This window comes from Phragmites australis, chromosome 17 (assembly GCF_958298935.1).
Source record: "Phragmites australis chromosome 17, lpPhrAust1.1, whole genome shotgun sequence".
In the NCBI taxonomy this organism is placed as follows: Eukaryota; Viridiplantae; Streptophyta; class Magnoliopsida; order Poales; family Poaceae; genus Phragmites; species Phragmites australis.
The window spans coordinates 20950885-20973665 of NC_084937.1; the positions used below are offsets into that span (position 1 = coordinate 20950885).

The window sequence follows — 22781 nt, forward strand, 5'->3', positions numbered from 1 at the left end:
AGTTGCAATCCTCTTGAGCGGTAGAGTAGATACACCAGATAAACCTCGAGCACAATTAGATAAAAATTGATATAGGTTTATCTTGTGAAGTTTCTGGAGCCAATTTATTTTAGGTTTCTAAGTGTCCTAATTCACCCCTCCTTTCGTAGGACGTCACCATTCCTCACAATGTGAGGCTCTTGATATGCTTAACATCCTAGAGTTGTGACGTCCGAGGTTAGGATGAATACCCATAGTGCTCCAATTTTCGATGGCACAATTTTTCTCTATTGGAAAATTCTAATATCTTGTTATTTGCAAGCCAATGGTCTAAATGTTTGGAGGGTCACCGAGGAAGGAATGAGACCTCGTATCACCAAAAATGAGAAACAATTAGATGTATTAGCGAAGAGTATCATTTTACCATCTTTAAATGCTGGTGCATTTAATCGTGTTTATTCTCTCACCAATGTACATAATATTTGGTCTAGTCTCATTGAAATACATGAAGACACAAATGATATGCACAATGAGAAATATCATGTGCTTATGACTAAGCTCAATGACATCAAACAGCTACCCCATGAAAGTGCTAATGATATGTACTCACGTTTGAATATTCTTGTTAATGAGATCAATGGATTAGGTTTGACACCAATTGAAGATGATCAAGTGGTAAGAAAAATACTTCAAGCTCTTCTTCCAAAGTACAAGTTGATAGTCTCCATCGTCTACGACAACAATGACATCAAGAAGATGACTCTAAGTCAAGTGTTCGGCAAGATCACCACCTATGAGATGACAATAAACATGGGAGTTGAAGCTTTCACCTCATCTGATGCAAAGAACCTTGCTCTCGCAAGCAAGCAAGCTCAATATCAGCACATGAAAGCAAGGACGAAGAGACAAGAGCAAAAGTCAAGCTCAAGTGAAGATGATGGTGATCAAGATAAAGAGAGCAATAAAGAGGATGATCAAAGCACATCAAGTGATGAAAAAATTGATCCCAAGATAGCCAAGCTTTTCTCAAAGATAGAGAATAATATGAAAAGGATCAATACCGAAATTGATCATCCTATCTCCATTGAAGATTTGGTCAATACAATTGATCATATCAAGAAGGATAAGAAAACTAAGAACAAGAGGAAGACAAGAGAAATAGCGAAAGCATTGGCAAGCATGGGAAGATGGGTGAGTAAAGATGAAAATTTAAGCTCAAGTGATGAGAGCTTCGCCACCCACTCCTCCAAGAGAAGCTCTTCCTCAAGATCATCATCACTTAAGTCGATACGCAAGTCATCTCACAAGTGTCTTATAGCCAAATGTATGGATAGCGATGTAAGTGATGATAAATCCGATGAGTCCCTCCTATGATGAACTCCTTTATTTGATCAATGAGCAATAAAGGATTATTAAGAAACAATCTAAAGAGCTTAAAAAATTTAATGCACTTAATAATATTAATGCTACCTTTGTTTCTAATTATAAATAATTATTCAGCAAATTTAATTTGCTAAACAAGGAGCATAATGAGCTTAAGGCTAAATTTAAGTGCATCGAATCTCAATCTAAGGTCCCTTTAGAGCAATCTACCTCTCTATTTAATTTCAATCATAAGGTAGATGCTTCTACTTTTGCAATGATTTAATTGATGTATCTAGCTTACCCCTTTGTAATGAGATACATGTTGAGAATGTTCTTGTAGAGCCATTTAATGACCTCATCGCGCAAGAGAATGATGACCTCAAGCAAGAAGTCGAAAAGCTAAAAAAGGATTTGACAAGATTAAAACGCAAGAACCATGTCCAACCTCCTCAAGATAATCATACTACCATGATGAAGAAGTTTGTGGAGTGGTCAACCGTAACATGCTTTAAATGTCATCTAGAAAGTCACAAGTCCTTCCAATGCAAGTAAGTCAAGAAGGAGATCAAGAAGAAAAAAAAGCAATAAACCTCTCCAATGAGACCTCCAACATCTACACCAAGCGCAACTATAAGAACAAGACCAAGAGTAATCACTATAAGCTCAAGAAGAAGAAGAAGAATAGCAAGGTAGTTGCACATATAGTTGGAAGAAAGAATTGGAGGTGGAATCAACTAATTTGGGTGCCTAGGATGTCATCACCAACATGAAGGGGCCTCAATCTATTTGGGTTCCAAAGAAGTCTTGAAGCCCGATGCGGCTATGAGAATTTGGAGACTTGGATCACAAGATAAAGTGAAGGTTCAATCGAAGAAGCAAAGTACATAAGATTGGGCTCTTTCATGAAGATCATGATCATCATATACCTAAATTCCCATTCAAAGGTAATGAGGTAATGGTAGCTAGACTTTTGTTCATGTTTTGACCATTGCCTTGTCTAGGATTGCATGTGTATATTTTAATTTATCGCAATGACTAGTTTTTATATGGTAGGTTGCTTATGCTTGTCTCTAATTTATGTGCAACCTACATGGTTTATTAGTTATAGGTTCTTTTCATGGTATTAGTTTCACAGTTGGTATCTTTTATGTGTCATGAACCAATCTATAGGTACCCTTCCCATTGTTATTAATAACAAGTGCATATGTCTCGCAAATATTCAAAACTTGTATCTACACATTTAGGAGGAGTATATCCTTTGAGTCGTGATTTTGGGACTAATATGTGTTGCTAGATGTATCTTTTGTAGTCTCATGGAGAAATCAATGTGGCCCCAGATGTATGCAATGCTTAAATGCTTCAATTGGTATCATTACAAATTTATTTCTACATTTAAGCTACCTCTATACATGATATGACTTAAACTTGCTATCTCTAATTATTGTCTAGATGTGCATATATTGCTACATTCCTACAAGTGGTATTCATAAGTGGGTCTCATTATATGTATGCACACATAAAGGGAAAGTTTAAATTATATCATATGAGTTTTATGAATTATGATTCTTGTTTGTCTTTTTCAATTGATATCAATGTCTCATATCCTTACAATTGATATATCTTTTCAATTGGTATCATTTGATTGGATCATGATTTATGAAGCTCTCTCCCATATGGTCTAAAGCTCTTCCTCGAGTTCAACATATGTTTGTAGCACTTTTTGAGATTGTTGACAAAGGGGGAGAAGTTTTATAACCAAAGCAAGAAGCAAGATACAAGATGTCTAATAATGCCAAAGTTGACAAAGGGAAGAAGAAAAAGATACAAGAAGCAATATGATGCACCTAGGTTGACAAAGAGGGAGAAGCTCTTGCATAGGTCGATCAAGTAAGATAGTGACAATAGAGAAAGAGAGAGCCACAATAATAGGGGGACTAATTGGTAAGAATATGCATCCAAAAAATATGGTAAGCCTTTGTGCTCTTTATGATTGGTATTATTTATTATTTGCCACTTGCTTCGGTTCTGTAGTCATCAATCACCAAAAATGGGAGATTGTAGCGAAAATGACCATATTATGTCATGATTGTGATTTTAGTGATTAATGATAATATAGTCATTGGCACTAATATGTTTTTCAAAAATATATGTTAGTAGGTCTAATGGATGAAATACATCAATAAGCCACCTCAGCCGGGACAAAGTTTGATTGAATTGGAGAAGTCCTCGGAGAATTGGCCTCACTAGAAGGTTAGGTGCAGAAAAGTTTTCACGCACCGGAGCTTTGTGTTCTCTAGGAACGAGATTGACGACTATAGTGGGGTGAATAGGTGCCTCAACAAATTTATTGCGAAATCGATGACCTTCTCCTATTTAGATCACCCAACGTACCACAAAACTCAAGCAGAAGCAAAAATGAAGAGAAGTTTTAACAAGAGAAAATTGAGGCAACACGACTCCACGTATGGTATATGAACCATGTGTTCCATTTAAGATCAATATATATCTTAGCACTCAAAAGATCACAACTACCAAAGAAACAAGAAAAGATGAACACTGAGCAACGAAACTCTCCAAATTGTTTGTCTAGAGGCAAGGGAATTCAAAACCCCATCACATAAGCGTGTGTATATGAATTTTATGCTTCTATCAACAAGAAGAATGAACTCGCAAGGTGCTGAAATTTTAGCCAAAAGCAGAAACGAAATCAAAACCAGAAAGGAAAAACTTGCACACAAGGCAATGGAACCAAGAGAGGGAAACTAGAAGAAGGGGAATTCAAGCATATAAAATAAAATAAACTTCATTAATCAAAGAGGTCTGTCCTATTTTAGGCGGATTACAAATATTTACATATCAAAACTCTCACCTATTACACAGGCTAAGCACTCATCCTCCTCTCCACTAAAACCCTAGCATAATGTTCTCATATGGGTGGCACAAGGGGCTCAAATGGTTGGTTCATCCTCTCCTATAGCTTTATCCCTCTATTTATAGGTCTAGAAAACTTGACCCCCAAGTTTCATATCTTTTTTCTAAAATACCTCTCACTTGTAGTACACTTCTACCTACCATCAAGGATATTTTAGTCTATTTTCTTCTTCAATCATCGGATGGTCGCGATGCATTTACAGCTTAGCTTCGTATCGACACAAGCTTCACGATGGTGCCACGTACTTCTCCAGTCCTCCCATGGTTTTGAAGCCAAACCGTAAAACCCTATCACGCTTCTCAAAGCGTGACTAGTCGTCACTTGCTTCCACCTAAATCAAGCGCTTCGATGATGATGCATGTCCTCCGTCATACGATCTTGACCACCGGCAAGTTTCTCCCGCTCCTGATCCCTTGGACCGCCTTATCACTTGCACCGGTATCCCCTTCACTTAACTTTATCAACACGTCATATTTATCCTCCGTTTCATACTTTGCTTGACCTTTATGTGTACAGCTAGGATCACTCTTGACTCCGTCTGGCCCTCCTTGATTGTCTGGCACCAAGCACCCACTTAGTCCCGATCACCCGCCGTCGACCACCAAATTGCATCCATCCAATGGCTTTAGCCTAGCTACGGGTGCAAAGGTCTCTTCAAAGTCTATACCCTCAACCTGAGTGAAACCCTGAGCCACTAATCTAGCCTTGTTTCTCACTACAGACCCATCTTTCCCATGTTTGTTTTTGAAAACACATTTTATGCCTATGGTGTAAACATTAGGTATGGCTCTGTAAGAACCTAAACTTGGTTTCTCTCAAAATTTTCAAGCTCTTCATGCATGACATTGACCCAACTCGAATAAGATAAAGCATGTCCAACATCATATGATTCAAAAGAAGTAACGAATACAGAATTAGTAAAATGAGCATCAGAAGCAGATTTAGACCTCGTTACCCTCTCATTGATATCACCGATTATAGTCTGTGGAGGATGTCACTGCTGAATGTGTTGAGGGGCCTCATGCTGTGAGTGTACCTCCCCCTCAAACAGTGCTGGTGCAGTCTCGAAAATAACTGAAGTGGAAGTAGAAGCTGCAGGACCCTCTACTGGAGTAAAAGAAGCAGGAGCGAGCTCTAGAGTAGGTGCGGCAGAGGAAAGTAGTTGATCATCCTCGTCAACACCAAGAGTTGGAAGATCGCTATCTACAAAGATGCTCTCACTCATGTCCAGATCACCTGCACACTCAAAAACAAAACTAGCACAGGGTGTTGACTCATCAAAAGTTGCATCACATGATTCCATGATGGTATTAGTATCAAAATTGTAGACCCTGTAAGCATGACTATGAAGAGAATACCCTAAGAAAATATATTGGAAGATTGCAACTTGAACTTATCAAAATTGCCACGCTTTAGGATGAAGCACCAACACCCAAAAACTCTCAAATGCGAAACCTTTGGCTTCCCCCCAAAGCGCAACTCATAAGAAGTCAAATATAAGATCGAGTGCAAGAAAATTTGACTTGAGATGTAGCACATTATACTAATGGCCTCAGCCCAAAACTTTCTAGGAGTTCTATGCTAATCGAGTATCGTCCTAGCCATCTCAACCAAAGTCCTATTCTTTCTCTCAACCATGCCATTGTGCTGAGGAATACGTGGGGCAGAAAACCGATGCTCAATGCCATGCTCAAGACAGAAAGCGTCAAAGACATAGTTCTTGAACTCGGTGTTATTATCATTGTGAATTGCTTTTAATACACCATGTAGTTCCTTGAACAATCTCAAAGCTAAGCTGCAAAAGTGTGAGAACACTTCATCCTTGCTCATAAGAAAGAAGACCCAAGAGTAGCGAGAGAAATCATCAACAATGACAAGAACATACCACTTTTCACCCACCGAACGAACTCGAGAATGACTAATAGTGTCCATATGGAGAAGTTCTCCCAGTCGACCAATCATCACCAGATTGACTGGTGGGTGGGAGGAAGCAACTATCTTTCTATGTCGACAAGGAGCACAAACAAGATTTTTCTCAAACTTGAGCTTGGGCAATCCTCGGATCAAGCCTAGGGCACTCAAACTAGTAAGCAAATCAAAGCTTATGTGCCCTAGTCTCCTATGCCACATATAAAGCTCAGAAGAGGGTTGAGCAATCAAACAATGAGAAGAACTAAGAGACTGAAAAAATTAACTCCAAAAACTCTTCCAACTCGAGAAATCTTGCAAATCAAAGCGCTAGAAGAATTGAGAAATCGAGAAGTATCGCGTTTGAAATGCACTTTCAAATTCTCATCCAATAATTAAGATACAGAGAGAAGGTTGTATCCCAAATGCTCCACCAAAGCTACATCCTTGACAGTAAAACCCTCATTCACCCTTATCATACCTTTGGCTTTCACCATTCGTTTCCGATCATCCCTGAATGTGATGTACTAGTGTCGCTTCATGGGGGTGACGCTACAGAACTATGATGAATCTCCGATCATGTGACGTGAACAACGGGAGTCAATAAGCCACTTGTTCTCCAAACCTCTGCCTGTCACCTATATATGAGAAGAATAATAGGTGGATGACTCAGTACTAGGGTTAGTCAAAAACCTCTTGGGAATCCAGTACTGGGTCATCCACCCTGAAGTGGTAAAAGCAAATACAGGTAAAACAGGTCTAGTACGCTGAGGGTGAGTACCACGATGAGGAAAACATGATATGCCAAAGCGCTGAGACTCAAAACCTCTTAGACATGGACCAAAACCATATGAGTCATGGCAAAATCCACGTCGGGTAACACCTCTAGGAAGAGACTGAAAAGCGCTAGGGACTCGTGAGTTAAAGCGAGAAAAAGGCTCATATACACCAATAAAGGGGCGGTTCATGCCCTGGGTGCTCCACTCCCACTCACACCACTCATCTCTCCTACGGCGGAAGTAAAACCCAACCAAGTGGCCCTCTCCCTGGCAGAAGGTGCAATGGTAGCGTCTCTCGGGAACTCGACTACCGGTCACTCAGGGCTCTCTTATCTTAGGCTGTGGAGCTTTCTTGGGTTATAGTGCGAGTTTATTCTTTGTGAGTTGAGGAATGAGTTTCTTGATGGGTTATGTTGTAACATTGATTTTAGACTTCTCAGCTTCTAGGATAGTAGGTGTAGTGAACACAGTCTTACTCTCTCCACTGTAAGCCCCTCTCAAAACCTAACCTAAGATCCAAACCCGCCTTGTCAGCTCACATCTTGGTCTTGGCCAAGATCAAATTCATTTTTCCTTTGCCCTTTGAGCACTTCTCCACTAGAGAAAGGACATATTCTCAGACAAAAGCTTTTGAACTTGCCCTCTAACCCAGCTGAGTTTGTCATAAAAGATGGTGCAAATGTAACAATTTGGCTGCATATCCTTAGAACTCTAGCACTCTACAATCTAGACTCTAGCTCCTTTAGGCGCTTGTCTTTCAGTTTAACATCCTTTACAAGCAAAGGGCAATTCTTACAAGCACATAAGAAAGTAGATCTAGACTCCTCCTCAAGGAGCTTCTTCTCGGCACTCTCAAGGTGACTGGTGACTTGAGCATACACATTATGAAGCTCGGCAAGTTTAGCCATAACAATCAAGCAACTGCCACACTCCTTAACATTAGGTCTAGACCTGAGCAATGCAAGTTCGGTAGAGACAGACTCATACTTAGGTCTAAGATCCTTCAACTCACACATAACTTTCTGGTACCAATTATAGGAGCGAGATTGACGACTGGAGGGGGGGGGGGGGTGAATAGACGCCTCAACAAATTACTTGTGAAATCAATGGGCTTCTCCTATTTGGATCACCCAACACACCTCAAAACTTAAACAGAATATAAATCATAGGTTCCATTTAAGATCAATCCATATATCTTAGCACTCAAAATATTATAACTACCAAAGAAACAAGAAAAGATGAACACCGAGTAACAAAACTCTCCACATTGATAGTCTAGAGGCAAGGAAATTCAAAACCCCATCACATAAGCATGTGTATATGAATTTTATGCCTCTAGCAACAAGAAAAATAAACTCATAAGGTGCTGAAATTTCTGCCCAAAAACAGAAACGAAAATCTAAACCAGAAAGGAAAAACTTGCATACAAGACAAGAGAACCAAGAGGGGGAAACTAGAAGAAGGGAAATTCAAGCATATGAAACAAAATAAACTTCATTACTCAAAGTGGTCAACCCTATTTTAGACGAATTACAAAAATTTACCTCTCAAAACTCTAACATAGGCTAAGCACTCATTTTCTTCTCCACAAAAATCTTAGCATAATGCTCTCATATGGGTAGTACAAGGGGCTCAAAGGACTGGTTCATCCTCTCTTATAGCCCTACCCCTCTATTTATAGGCCTAGAAAACTTGACTCGTATGTTTCCTAGCTTTTTCTCAAAATACCCCTCTCTTATAGTACACTTCTACCTACCACCAAGAGCATTTTAGTCTGTTTTCGTTTCCATTCATCGGACGGAAGCAGTGTCTTTACGACTTAGCTTCGCGATGGTGCCACGTACTCCTTCAGTCCTCCCACGGTTTTGAGGCCAAACCGCAAAACTCTAGCACGCTTCTCAAAGTGTGACTAGCCACAACTTGCTTTCACCTGAAGCAAGCGCTTCGATAACGACACGTATCCTCCGTCTTGTGATCTTGACCGCCGACAAATCTCTCCCGCTCCAGATCCCTCGGGCTACCTTTTCACTTGCACCAGCATCCCTTTATCTTGACATTATCAACACGCTATCTTCATCCTCATTTTCATGCTTTTCTGGACCTTCATGTGTACAGCTAGGATCACTCTTAACTCTGCTCGGCCCTCCTTGATCGTCCGGCACCAACCACTCGCTTAACCCTGATCACCCACCATCGACCACCAAGTTGCATCAGTCACCTGCACATCTTGAAACAAGCAAACACATTTATCTACACTCTAAAACATCTCCAGGTTAACACAAAATCAAAAACTTCAACTCAGAGCACATCCTGCAGAAAACGTGAACACCAGATGTTCCGGTATGTTCTGCTGCTAAACACTGGACCATTCGATGAGTGTAATACTATCTGTTTCAGGAAAACTTTGCTCTCAAGAAAAGGTCCGGTGAAAGCTTCCGGTGATCTCATATCCATCATCAGATAATCCGGTGTGTACCAATCCATCAAATCACCCTTCTGCAACCTCTCTGCAACAAAAGGTCTGGTGCATTCTCCGGTGTTCACAATCTTAGCACCAGACTATCCGGTGTACATAATCAAACTTAGTGCTAAAAATCAACTCTCTGCAGAAAATACTCCGATGCTCTTAAAGTCCATCACCGTACCTTCCGGTGTTTGCTTTCATTTCTACTTCAACGTTGAAAATGCTTCGGTGATACTCTCCGGTGTAGCTACCACATTCACCGGACTTTTCAGTGCATTGATCTCCAATTTCACCCGAAATATTCCTCTCTGCAAGAAATAGTCCAACGAGTATACACTACCCACACCGGAACTTCCAGTGAACACTGGAACTTCCGGTGTGTGTAATTTTGCTACGTACATAGAAATATTCACCAATTCCAAACACCGCCAACTCGAGTTAGACATGAACAAGAATAAACATCCACAAATATATGCTAACTAAGTTCAAGACACAACAACTGTTGTCAATGCCTCATCACATACAAACCAAGGCACTTCTCCACTTGGTTTCTCATGTTCAGAGACTGTTAATCTCACCGAAAAGTCTGGTACTCTGTGTTAAACTCACCAGAGTATTTTTGACAAAGGGGAGAAGGCTGATCTCACTGGATAGTCCAATGATCTGTACTGGATAACACCAGTGTATTTCTTGCAGAGAAGAATACAAGTGCAAAGACTGATGATCAATCCACCGGAAGGTCCGATACTTAGTTTATGCTCACCGGATTATGGCACCGGAGCATTTCTTTAAGATGCGACTGCAAATATTGAAGAATGAAGAACAACCCACCGGAAGATCCGGTGCTCTAAAGATCAATGCACCGGAGCATTTTACATAGAAGAAGTGGCACGGTGTGGCTCAACATAACTCACCGGAAGGCCCAGTCATAGATTTGATTGCACATCGGAATGTCCGGTGTCCACATATGCTTTGAGTGGAGTTCCAACTGCTAGTTTCTGAGTTTATACTCACCGGATGATCTGGTATTAGTATTACTGTTCTCATCGGATCATCCGGTGTTAACAGCTTTTCTGAGCTATTGGGAAAACGGCTAGTTGGTGAGTTTAAGGCTATAAATACCTCTGTACTTGGTCATTTGAAGGTATGGTATGTTGCTGGAGTCTAAAGGAAGCTCATACACACTTGAGAAGACATCCAAGCCACCAAAATGCTTAAAGTGATCATCCATGATAATTAAGCACAAGATTAGAGAGTGTTTATTACTTATAGACATAGAGTGAGTTGTAGCTAGGTGCTGCAGCTTGAAGAAGGGATCAAGAAGTAATCCTAGCTTGTACCGAGTGGTACGTCGGCGCCTTAAAGTCTTGGTGACTCACCGGCATCTTGAGCCTTGGTGGCTCAAGCTTGTTGATCCTTTGACTTGGTTTGGAGCGGTGGTAAGACACGTGTACGGAGATGTGAAGACCCCTGCCTTGGTGGCTCAAGCTCCGAAGTGATCACGACGCAAGTGACTGGAAGAGTGGCTAGTAGTGAGATCTTACCTTGGTGGCTTGGTGGCTCATCGTGTTTGAGATCTTATTTTGGTGACTTAGTTGCTCAAGAGCCGTGGTCGGAAGAGACTTGGTGATTGAAAGTATATTCTTTGTAGAGCTCCAAAGTAGACTAAAGGTGACATTCATACCATCGATATCACAAGATAAAAATCTATTATGCTAAGTTTATCTCTCTATCTTATTTACGTTTTCGCATTTACATACTTACAAGTTAACTTATTAGAGTAAGTTACAATGCTTCTGAATGGTAGAATAAATACACTAGATAACTTATAGCATACTTAGATAAAAATTAATATAAATTTATCTTATAAAACTTTTAAAACTAATTTATTTTAAATTTCTAAATATCTTAATTTACCCCTCTTGAAATATCGTGCTTCCTCTCACACTGTCATACATCCTCGCCGACCGTCGCCATCGTCATTTCCCCCAAAAGCTCAGGCGTGCAGCTGCCAGCGACGTCGACCAAAGCTGATCGCGCCCTGCATTATCAGTCTGTCAATCACGGGCCTCTTTCCTCACTAGGAGTGAAAAAAAAACATTTGGTTAACGATCGATTAGCTGCGCAAATGCGCATTACCGGCGGCGGGTTGATCACTCCCGTGCAGGCGCGCGCTACTCTCCCGTACCTTTACGTGCATCGTCGGCAAATTGCTCCGGAGAAAGGCGGGAGCATGCGAACTTAGGTACTCGATGCGTCTGTGATTACGCTGGTCAAGTGAAGTTAATCCCATCACTAATCAATCATTTTCTTGGGTTGTCGCGATTAAGGTGTGTATCGACAGGGTGAGGAGTACGGCTTACTCAACCCCCACTATCTAGCCGACTGACGACTGACTTTCTCCGCACTCCATAGTGTGATGATTACAGCCTTCGACAATGGCAGCTTTGGGCGGTGATCTTCTGTGGCCATGGTGGTTCTATTGGGATGGTCAACGGGGAGGAAGAGGGAGAATTTTTTATGATACCTTCTGCTCCTAAAGAAGTATGGGAGGAGAAATCAGATTCAACCCTTACTTATTGTAGACTTTTCGCGTCTAAGCAAAAAATTGTTTGGAGGGCTGTTATGGACCATTGTCATAAACCTAAATATCCCTTCTTTACCGGGCTCTCACGAAACGCGACTTGCATCTAGCGCGGCGGCGTTGCAGCGTTGTCACCGTCGATTTCTATGACGTCCTAGAGCGGCGAGCTTCGCGGACGCCACGGCGTGTTTGATGGAGCAGGGCACAGAGATAATGCGCCGGCCGCCGTGCGGCGGCCAGGAGCCGTGGACACTTCTAATGGTGGTGTAGGCCATGGCAACACGGGCGGTGTGGCGTGTGAATGACTAGGACATCTGATTACGAAAACGTAACCAGGCCTCCACCTTCCATTCGCATGATTCAGGCCTTTTCTTCATGATTCATCTTATTTAGCCATTTGGCAGATAATTATACGATCTCTGGAGTTTATATATCACTATTTTGTGTGGATGAATCAACTACACAAATTCGCCGTAATGCTCGCACGGTCTCACCTGCACGCGCGGGGTCAAGTTTTGCCTCCTTCACCTCGCCGTGGCCACCCTGCAGCACAGCACGGCAGCAGCGGCGACCGCAACCAACGCATCCTGCTTATTCCTCTTCGACGAGCCGACGTCCTTCTAATTCACTGGTTGAATCGCCCCCTAAACCCGACGCTCCCGGGATCCCAGCTAATATTGGCTAGGGTTCCAAGATCGAGATACGTCCTGAGCAAATTACTCAACTGTCCATATTTTTCCTTCGTAGTATTAGTGGAATTTTACTATTGTACCATTCAACAGATGCTACTCTCACAAATTATGGGATAGAGTACACTACATGAAAAACAGATAAAGTAGACACGAATAATAATAACGAGTCGTAGTTGTGATATGTCGCTTATTATCAGTTATAAATGACGGATCATTCTAGATCAGTCATAAGTGACGGATCATTTTAAATCAGTCATAAATGACAGATCAAATTATGATCCATTACTTATTATCAGTTATAAATGACTGATCATTATAGATTAGTCATAAGTAATAGGTCAAATTGTGGCATATCACTTATTACCAGTTATAAGTAACGAGTCATACTATATTAGTCATACGTGACGGATCAAATTATGACCCATCATTAATGACCAACTTATCAGTGACAAATCATCCTAAACAGTCATTAGTAACAGGTCAAGTTGTGACCTATCACTAATTAACAATTTGATGAAACATAGTAAATGAAAGAATTTTAATTAATCAATCATTAGATTTATTAGTCAATCAATTTTATATCACAACTTGCTTAATTTTTTTATTTATATAGTAAATATGTACATAGCATAATGCTATAGTTTTTTTTCCTAACCTCAACAACATTAGAATAGAAATCATTGTATATTTCTGCTCAAGTTTGATATAAGGGATGGCGGCTATGGATACAAACGTGTATTCTGAAAACGGTGCAGAAACTTCAAGGAGCGAGAACTCAATCTTTTAGGCCATTTTTTGCCAAAAAAATTTGCCGAACCTGACAAAGTCAGGGACAAACGGATGTATTTTTTCTGTAGATGTCTGTAGAGTCAAAAAAAACATCAAAATTAGAATATGTAAGCAAAAATTATACATGTTTTACCGAACAAGCTCCAGATTACCTATTTGGTAACATGATCATAAGCGATGCATCATAACCGTAATCCGTCACCTACCTATAACCTTCGGTAATGAAGATTAAAAGGATAACATATTTGCTTCCTATCACAACGACGTGATAGCTGAGGTGGTAAGGGGGGTACGCACGTGAGGGGAGGTCGTAGGATCGATACCCACAGAATGTAAAGACTGAAAATGGTTTGAAAAATAGCGTGGCTTGTGGGGCATATGTGATGGACCTTGTGTTGGGTGGTTCGGGTGAAAAAATATATTTTAAAACTTTTTTTATGTTACAAATCATGAAAAAATCATAAGTGACATATCACCGAGTCACTTTTGACCTTTATAAGTGATATATCAATTTGTAACACGTCACCTATAACTGAATTAGTGACGGGTGCGAGACTCTTCACTAATATAAGTTACCACCCGTCACCTGTGATATTTTTCATATAGTGGTAAATGAATCCTAACTAATCTAGAACATTAGATCAAAAGAAATGATAGGTCTCCATCCATTTGAGGGTATTGTAAAAGAGCTCTACTCTAAACCTAGAACTTGGGGAGAAAACTAAGATCAGAGGTGGCTCCAGTAAAATTCATGGGTGTACATATGTACACCAAAATTTTTGGAAAAGAAGAGCTAGTATATATTGTATTCTACCGTCTTCAGTTGACAACAAGCTGACTAACGTCCAGGACTCCACTGGTCACCAGACCACCACTCCACTCAAACTACGCGTCACTACTGGCCCAATCAACTAATGCACGTCCTGTTAGGAGTCAAGATAAAGCGTGGCGACAGTGACGGCGCGTCGGACATTGGCGCGAGCGCTTGCGAGGCTCATGCTCAACATCTCCGTCAGAGAGAGCGGAGATCACCTCATCCGCGATGCGGGAGATCAAGGTGCAGAAGCTCATGCTCAATATCTCTGTCGGAGTGTTTACCCGGCGCACGAAAACACTTCCAAGTAAAAAAAAAATCCTCATTTGTGAGATGCGAGTATGGATTCGATTCGATTCGATTTGGTGTGCTTCGATGTCTGCGATTAGGGATCTACATGTGCTCGATTCACCCCGAGGAAACTTGCGATCAAGTTCTTTGCACTTCAATCTCATGATTGTGCAGAGATTTCGTTAGCTATTTAGATTACTACAGACTTTTGAGTTGTTTATGTGATCGCTAATTAGTTCCCACGCTGCGTTCGTAGGTGTTGGAGCAGTTGAGCGGGCAATCCCCAGTTTTCTCCAAGTGGTTTGAACCAGTGGTATTATACCGATGGTGGTGTTATCTTGCAGCGAGGTATATTGTGAGGTCTTTCGGTATCCGGTGCAACGAGAAGATCGCGTGCTACGTCACAGCCGGGGGTGAGACGGCGATGCAGCTTCTCGAGAGTGGGCTGAAGATGGAGTATGAGCTACTGAGGAGGAACTTCAGTGAGACTGGCTGCTTTGGGTTTGGTATCCAGGAGCACATTGATCTTAACATCAAGATCATCTTTCCTATTTTGCATACAATTGCGATATAGATAATATGTGGTCATGATTTTATTATCATACAATTCGGTTTGTCGAGTACAACAAAGTCATGTTTGTTTGATTTATAATAACAGTAAAGTTGTATTGTAATTTTAATTTTGTATTGTAATTTTAATTTTTTATAGTTTTTTATATTACCACTACTATAGAAACTATTTTTCGAGACACTCAGGTACCTTTTTACAAGCGGGTCATATCGTAAACCACCTAAGCGATTTTCATAGACGGGTGACAGAAGAAACCGCCTGTATAAAAGTCATTTCCATGTGCGGTTTCTTATGTGAACCGTCTGTGAAAATCAAGCAATTTTACTTATGTGAAAATGCTATGATTTTCACAATTCATATAAGGAACCGTCTGTGAAAATGGATTATTTTAACATGCGGTTTTTTATGTAAACTACATATAAAAATGAACTGATTAACACAGGCGATCATATAAGGAAATGATTGTGGTAATGATCATTTTCACAGGTGATTTCTTATGTAAACCACCTGTGAAAATAGAGAGTCATTTTCAAAGGTGGTTCATAGCAATTATCATAGGCGGTTCCTAGTGAACCGTCTGTGAAAATTGGTTTTTAAAGGCGGTTCCTAAAAAGAACCTTCGGTATAAAAGATTAAAAGGATAAAATATTCCGTTTCAATCATAGCAACTTGATAGGTGAGGTGGTAAGGCAGTTCACGCGCAAGGGTAGAAGTGAGGAAGGTCGCGGGTTCGATTCCTATGAAACACAAAAATTGAAAACAGTGCGAAAATATAGCGTGACCGTTGACTTGCAATGGTGCGGCCGCATGGTTCCTTGGGTAAAAAAAAAAGTTTTTTTTTTATTTTTTTTAATAAAAAATGTTGATTCGGAGACCGATTATCACATGTGATTCACTTAAGAAACCGCCTGTGAAAATCATTTCTACAGGCGGTTCACTTAAAGAACTACATGTGGAAGTCGGTTTTCACATACGGTTTTTTAAGTGAACTGTCTGTGATTTCCACAGGTGATCTATTTTGCACTAGTGAAAATTATCAATTTTCATTGATCACAGATAGGTGCACTAAATATATGTGAAAACGGGTTATAAACCGTCTCTGAAAATAGTTTCTGTAGTAGTGTATCTTAGATACTATCATTATTATAAACAATTTATACTTTAGATCTTATCATTATTTAATATCTATGACTATAGAAAAAATAGCTATATATTATATAATATGTATATTTAAGTTGAAAATCTTAACCTGCCATTGACTAAGACGAAAGGAAAATATCTGCTCCCGTGTGCTCTGTTCTACCAAGCCTTAGAATTATAAAACACTGCACATATAATCATAAAAGATGTGTAGTATGGTGCACTGATATAAAGCGTTCCACAAAATTTGGACATGTGAACGTATTTGCCATGATGTGAACTTGAGTATTCTCCATAAGCCGTCATCATAGAAAGTAGATTTAACTATATATATTGAGCGTCTATTTGGCAGAGCTCCTAAAACAGCTTTTCGGCTGGAATCAGGAGAGTTTTGTCAAATAACAACTTTAAGTTTTTAGCTCTCTGAGTGGAATCCGTAGGAATGATTCTCTTATATGAATTAGAAGTTGTGGAGCTAAAAAAAATAGTTTCTCCTGATTTAGTGGCCGTTTGATAGCGCTCTGGGAGCTGATTTCACCTCAGAATCAGCGGGAGCGCTACCAAAACACCATGCCGGTGAATCGATTCTGCGTCAGAATCAGAGAGAATCACTCCCATATTTTGTACTGCGAGGTGGGAGCCAAAAAATCTAGCTTCCACCGATTCCCGATTGATTCTCCTCAATTTCAACACAATCTTCTTTCAAGAATCACTTCCACTACTAGAATACCAAATGATTTCACAAACAGAATCACTTTCACCATAGAATATACTTCTACCACAGAATCACTTCCACCATGAAATCAGGAGATTGGAGAGCTCTACCAAACGACCCCTTACTTTCTGTATAGAATCACTTCCTCCGTATAGTTTATTCTAGAGAATCACTTTCAACCACAAAATCACTTTTAAAAAAATCATTTTTATAGAAAATTTAATTCAGAAAGAGCTCCATCTAATAGACACCCTATGATACATCAGACCGGCCTTTTATTTGATCTGATATGTGAAAGATATTGTCACGACACATCTGAGGGAAGATTGCTCGAAGCACTCATATCAAGGCAATTATGTTGATATGACGAGGAAGAACCAAGAGAGCGAGATTTGCACCTTGAACGACATTACGATGCGGCAAGCCGGCAAGGTTTGTTGTTTTTGCACCCGATCGACACCGAAATGGACGTACGTACAGGCGTATCATGCATGTAATTGACTTCGCCGCTGTCGATGGACCACACGTCTCGGTCGGTAGCTTTAGCCGACTGGCCGTGCGTTAGTGCGCTGATTGATTTGTTGTGTGAAAATTCAACGTGAATCTAGCAGCTCTACGTGCTGCAAACGTCGACTCCGGAGTCAACCGGCGAGATATTATTTGCCGGAAAAAAACGTCAACGGGGTGACGACTGACGAGTGTGTAGTCTCGTCGACAATCATCGATCTAGTCTGATTCGTCAGAACACGTGAAGCTGCCTCTGCTCTGATATTGATCCGGATGGACGATGAACATGCTGGTGAACATTTGGATTTCACTTTCTCACGCGCTGTCTTATCCGAGATCGAAATGATCTACGATCTTGGAAGATTTGTACCACAAAGTTTTGGTCTTTGGTCCATACATCTTCTCTAAAAACGTCCCGCTGTTTTTATGAGGGGAAGAACCAATTGCGTCCTTACGAAAATCAGTCCGCCCCAATTGCTAAGCAACCGCAGTTCAAATTCCACTAACTACATGTTAAATGGATCAATAATGAATCTTTTATAATTTAATCACATGATGTTTCATGATGAATCTTAAAGATGCTGATAACAACCAACTACCCTCTTGAAACAACAAGATGCAAACTCTTGCCACTATTACAACAAAAATCTAAACTTAGATAATATATATGAACGTATTTGTTGAAATAGATAATATGTTATCGTATTTATAATTTTAGTATTCGTATTTGGCATATTATTTATTGAAAATAAAATTTCGGTACACCTTACGCCGAAAAACCGCAGGCACGATCATATTTGGCACACTATTATTAACTATATTCAGCACACCGTATGCCGAATATGAGTTTTAGTTTGTGGGGACATACATGAAACAAGAGTAGCAATTAGATATCACATTTTGGGAAGAGGGTCCACAAATATTGTTGCTTTTCTAATAATTCTTTTACTTGGTGGAGCGAAATGCCTATCATCAGGGTCGAATATTCGCGGGCTGACTCAAGCCGTCGTACCCTCTGATGCTCAAGGGAGAGGAATAAGATGTCCAGAGAAGAAGGAAAGAAATAAGAAGGGGACAGTGAGAGAAAAAAAGAGATCAGCTGCCTAACAGTCAATCATGTGTCTGCCGCTACCTACTATATATATAATTTGATCAGCGGATTATACAGTGATCCAATTTTTCTAAAACAGAAGTGGTTCAGTCACGCCAGGCCGTGCTAGGTACGTGAAGCCGTGAACGCTACTCAGTAGTCACCACCGGCGTGTGCACTTCGATAAAATAAAAGTTATCGCATCGCAGCAGTTACTATTTGCAAATTTATCCTCTCCCACTTTAATTATTTTTCAAACAAACAAACAAACAATTAATCACCAACCTTAGCAAAGATTCTAAGCATCACACTGATGACTGATCCATCCATCCACAGCCGTTTTGCAAACAATTAATCACCAACCTTAGCAAAGATTCCAAGCATCACAGTGATGACTGATCCATCCATCCACAGCCGTTTTGCTGTAATTTTTTTACTCATCCCGTCGGGTTTGGACAACTTTTCTGTCGGTTCGTTAAAAAGAAAAAAGAGAATACCGGCACATTTCGTTCTTCACTTGGTGGGACCGAACAACTCCAAGAGGAGTAATATAAGCAGATACACCAGGAGCAAAAGAAGATATTTCTTTGAAAAAAAATGGGATAGTAGCCAAAGCAGGGAGACCAAATTTCCCGTCCAACCGCAAAGGACAAACTTGTGCGTAAATTAAACAGAAAGGGGGGCAAGCAAAGGCAGGAAAAAAGGAGGAAAAAGTTGATGCCGATGGAGGGAAAAGAAAGGGGAAGGCTGGCACAAAACCAGGAGAACCAGCCCTGGATTAATATTTACTTGAATAAACAACATTTAGGAATAAATATAAAGCAGAAAATGAAAATAATGGTAACACTAGGAAATAAAAAGAAACAAAAGAAAGAAAAAGGGAAGCCCGTGGGTCGCCGCCGCAGTGAAAAGGGGCCCGTGGGCGGTGGGCCCGCAGGGGCGTCGGTGGGTCCACAAGGGGGGCCACGATTCCCAGCAGTCCATGCGACCGGAATCGCCGGAGCACCACCCACCGGTGCTAAGTGCTAACGTGGAGCTCGAGGCCGCCAGGGTTTCGCCGTTAGTGGACGGAGGTCGTCGTCGAGGGCTCATGGCTTGGACACGGAGGCGGCGTCCTTGGCCTGCTGCTGCGAGTGCGAGCCCTCGCCGTTGGCCATGGCCGACTGCGCCGTGAGCACGGACATGCTCGGTGAGGCCGGCACGGCTGCTGCGTCGGCGACGCCACCGTTCATGCCGGGCAAGCGCATGGCCGCGGCCATGTGGCTGACCGGCGGGCGCATGCGGCACGTCGCGGAGGAGATGGCGGAGGCGAGGGAGACGGGCATGAGGCAGAGGCCCTTCCCTTGCAGGTACTGCATGGCGGTGCCCATGTCCTCCTCCATCAGCTTCGCCACCTGCTGCTCCGTCACCGCAAGGCCGTCGCTCCCCGCCGTCGCCGCGCCGCCTCCTCGCCCCTGCACATGCACGGGCACAGAGAGTCAGAGTCACAGGCACGCCTGTACGAAAATGGTGGTGCTCGGGGGGCAGTCGCGTCATTTCGCGCGACGGCACGCGGGGCATTGTGGCGCGGCAGTAGCCACCAGCGGTGGCACTGAAAAGTTTGTTCACATCCCGCTGATTCTTTCCAGTGCTGGAAAAGTTGGGGAGAGGGGAGAAAGAGAGAGACATGTCACTCGTATGCAAGTGGGAGCGTGAGAGAGGGAGTTACCTCCGAGGACATGTCGGCCACGAGCGGCGCGACGGCAGCGGCGCCACCTAACCGGCTCATGCTCAGCACCTGCGTGGGTTGGTAAACAGAGACACGTACGCAGATTACATGTCAGCAACTTCATCAACAACATCGCATCATTCATACTACTACTACAAGCTCAACATTTCATGCTTGCCTTGACTTGGAGCTGCAAGAACTTGACGTAGTCGATGATCTCGTCCAGCATCGACGCCTTGTCCGTCTGCGCATGCAGCCATTCCAAAAGGAAAAAGGAAAACACGCAGCAAGATCGGTGAGCAAGCCAAGCGCGGCGATCAAAAAGAACATGGACAGCTGAAAAGAAAGCGTTAAAGCTAGACCCTCTTCCCTCTTCGGAAGAGGCGCCGCGCGCGACATGGGCAGGAATTCTAGGAGGAGAAAAGCCATTACATGCCATGCCCCTGCGCGGTCGCCGAGGGAGCACGGTGCTGGTCAAGTAGGCCAGCGTGCGGGTAAATGTGCCCCGCACGCGCGCTCAATCTGATGACTGACTCCTACTCCTCTCCATGCTCGGACATGGGATTGAACTCTAATAATTTAAGCTGCGGTGTTCCATTGTTTAATCCCCCATTTTCCTCGGCACAAATTCACTACGAGTGATTGGGGGAACCTTTATTAGCAGCACCTCCCAACAACCAAAACCCTAGGCGTTTGTAATCTTCCTCTATCTTCTCAAAGCGTGTCTAGCTGTAGTTCTGTGCTCACCTTGTTGGCGCTGGGCACCAGCTCTTGCAGGGCCTTCATCCTCTCCGCGATCCTCTCTCTCCGGAGCTGCAAAACGGCGACGACGATTGGACGAACAGGTTAGAAACACGTACATCGCCGGCGAAGGAGAATATGAGGAGAAAGAAACGCACAAAAGAATAGTGGTTGGGAGCCGGGACGGAGAACAATCCAAATCGAGGAAACAACAGACACGGGCGCTGATTAGCAACTGCCGCCGCGGATTTATTCACCCAATTGAGAATTAACTAGTCGACGTGACTAGTAGCAAACGCATAGCGGCAATTAGGGGTAGGGAGGGGAGAAGGAGCGTCGTCGCGTAGCTCACCCGCTCCGCGATGCTGTGGGGGTCCGTGGCCTGTCCGCGCCTCGCCCGCACGCGCTGCCTGGGCGGCGCGGCAGCGCCGCCCGACGCCCCGGCCTGAGGCTGCGACGCGGCGCCGCCAGACGCCCCGACGCCTCCTCCTCCACCGAAGCCCTGGCCCAGCATCGGCGCCGTTTGCTGCTGCGAGAAGCAAGAACCGTGTTCAGAGATAAGAGAGTGACCCATGTGTGTTTGAAGCAAGCCATGTACGCGTGTGGTTTGTTCGATCTTGCGAACCTGGTGATGCGGCTGGAAATGTTGTTGTTGCTGCTGGAGCGATCCGGCGAAGCTGCCGCCGAAGACGCCGCCGGCTTCTCCTCCCTGGAACAAACACCGAATAAAAATGCGAACTATTTGCAAGAGATTCTAGATTCTTGACGGGGGAAAGAAAAAAGGCAGCAAGTGGACTTGAGCGAATATGGCGATAGATCAGTACGGTGGAATTAGCGGCGGCTTTGAGCAGCGCCTGCACGTCGCCGCCCGATCCGCCGCTGCCGAGGGAGAGCGGGAGGAGCATGCTGCCGCCTCCGCCCGGCGAGCGGCCCATGCCCGGGAGCATCATGTGGTGGCCCTGCCTCAGATCGGCCAGCTGCTGCAGCAACATCTGCTTCGCGGCGGCGGCGGTCTCCGCGCCGCCCCCTGGGCCGCCGCTGATCTGGTGCTGCCGGAGTTGCGACGCCAGCAGTGCGGACTCGTCGTACATCCCCTCAAACTGCTGCTGCATCCCCTCATCCTGCGCGCCGCCCTCCGGCGCCTTCCCGTCGGCCGCGGCGGACAGGTCGGGCCAGGCCGATGGCGGCAGGCCGCCGAGCAGGTCGAAGAAGTCATCGTGCGCGCCGGCGGCGGTACTGCTGGCGGCCGTGCGGAGGTCGTCGAGGGAGATCTGGCCGGCGGCGGCCATGGCCTGCATTTCCCGCGCCGTGGGCTGCATCGCGCGCTAGTCGTTAGAGTTTACGAGTCGGCGGCGGCTAGCTAGGGTTAGGAGAAGGAAGGAAGCTGGCTGGCTAAGCTGAGGAAAGGTTGGCGACTCGAAGGGAGAAGAGAGAGAACCAGGAGCACACCGGGCTGGTGTCGCCGGCTATTTATAACGGGGGCGGCGGCTATTGTTTTACTACTCCACTGATGGGTTGGAATGGATGATTATCATCTGCTCTGCACAAGGAGACGGCTATGACTGTATAGGCACTGTTTTTTATTTATTCTAGCTCAAAAACAAAAACAATCTATTAGACTATCTCCAACAGCTACCTCAAATTTTTATTATCAAAATACTATTACAGCATCCCTTATCCCTAACACTGTAGCAGTACTGTATCACTGGATA

The 22781-nt window shown here is 43.1% G+C and overlaps 1 protein-coding gene across 2 annotated transcripts; it reads right to left on the bottom strand.

Moving 5' to 3' along the window:
- Positions 1-19350: 19350 nt before the first annotated feature.
- LOC133896584 (bHLH transcription factor RHL1-like) lies at positions 19351-22554 on the bottom strand. 2 transcript variants are annotated; one of them, XM_062337183.1, is made up of 7 exons: positions 21894-22554; positions 21695-21778; positions 21422-21595; positions 21076-21141; positions 20507-20572; positions 20329-20397; positions 19351-20074 (listed from the first exon to the last, which is right to left on the bottom strand). In XM_062337183.1, the coding sequence occupies exons 1-7, from the start codon at positions 22386-22388 to the stop codon at positions 19709-19711; spliced, it is 1320 nt and encodes a 439-aa protein (XP_062193167.1). In that variant the 5' UTR covers positions 22389-22554; the 3' UTR covers positions 19351-19708. The 2 variants fall into 2 exon arrangements, with proteins under 2 accessions (XP_062193167.1, XP_062193166.1); XM_062337182.1 differs by having other exon boundaries at positions 21422-21598; positions 21894-22552.
- Positions 22555-22781: the final 227 nt, after the last annotated feature.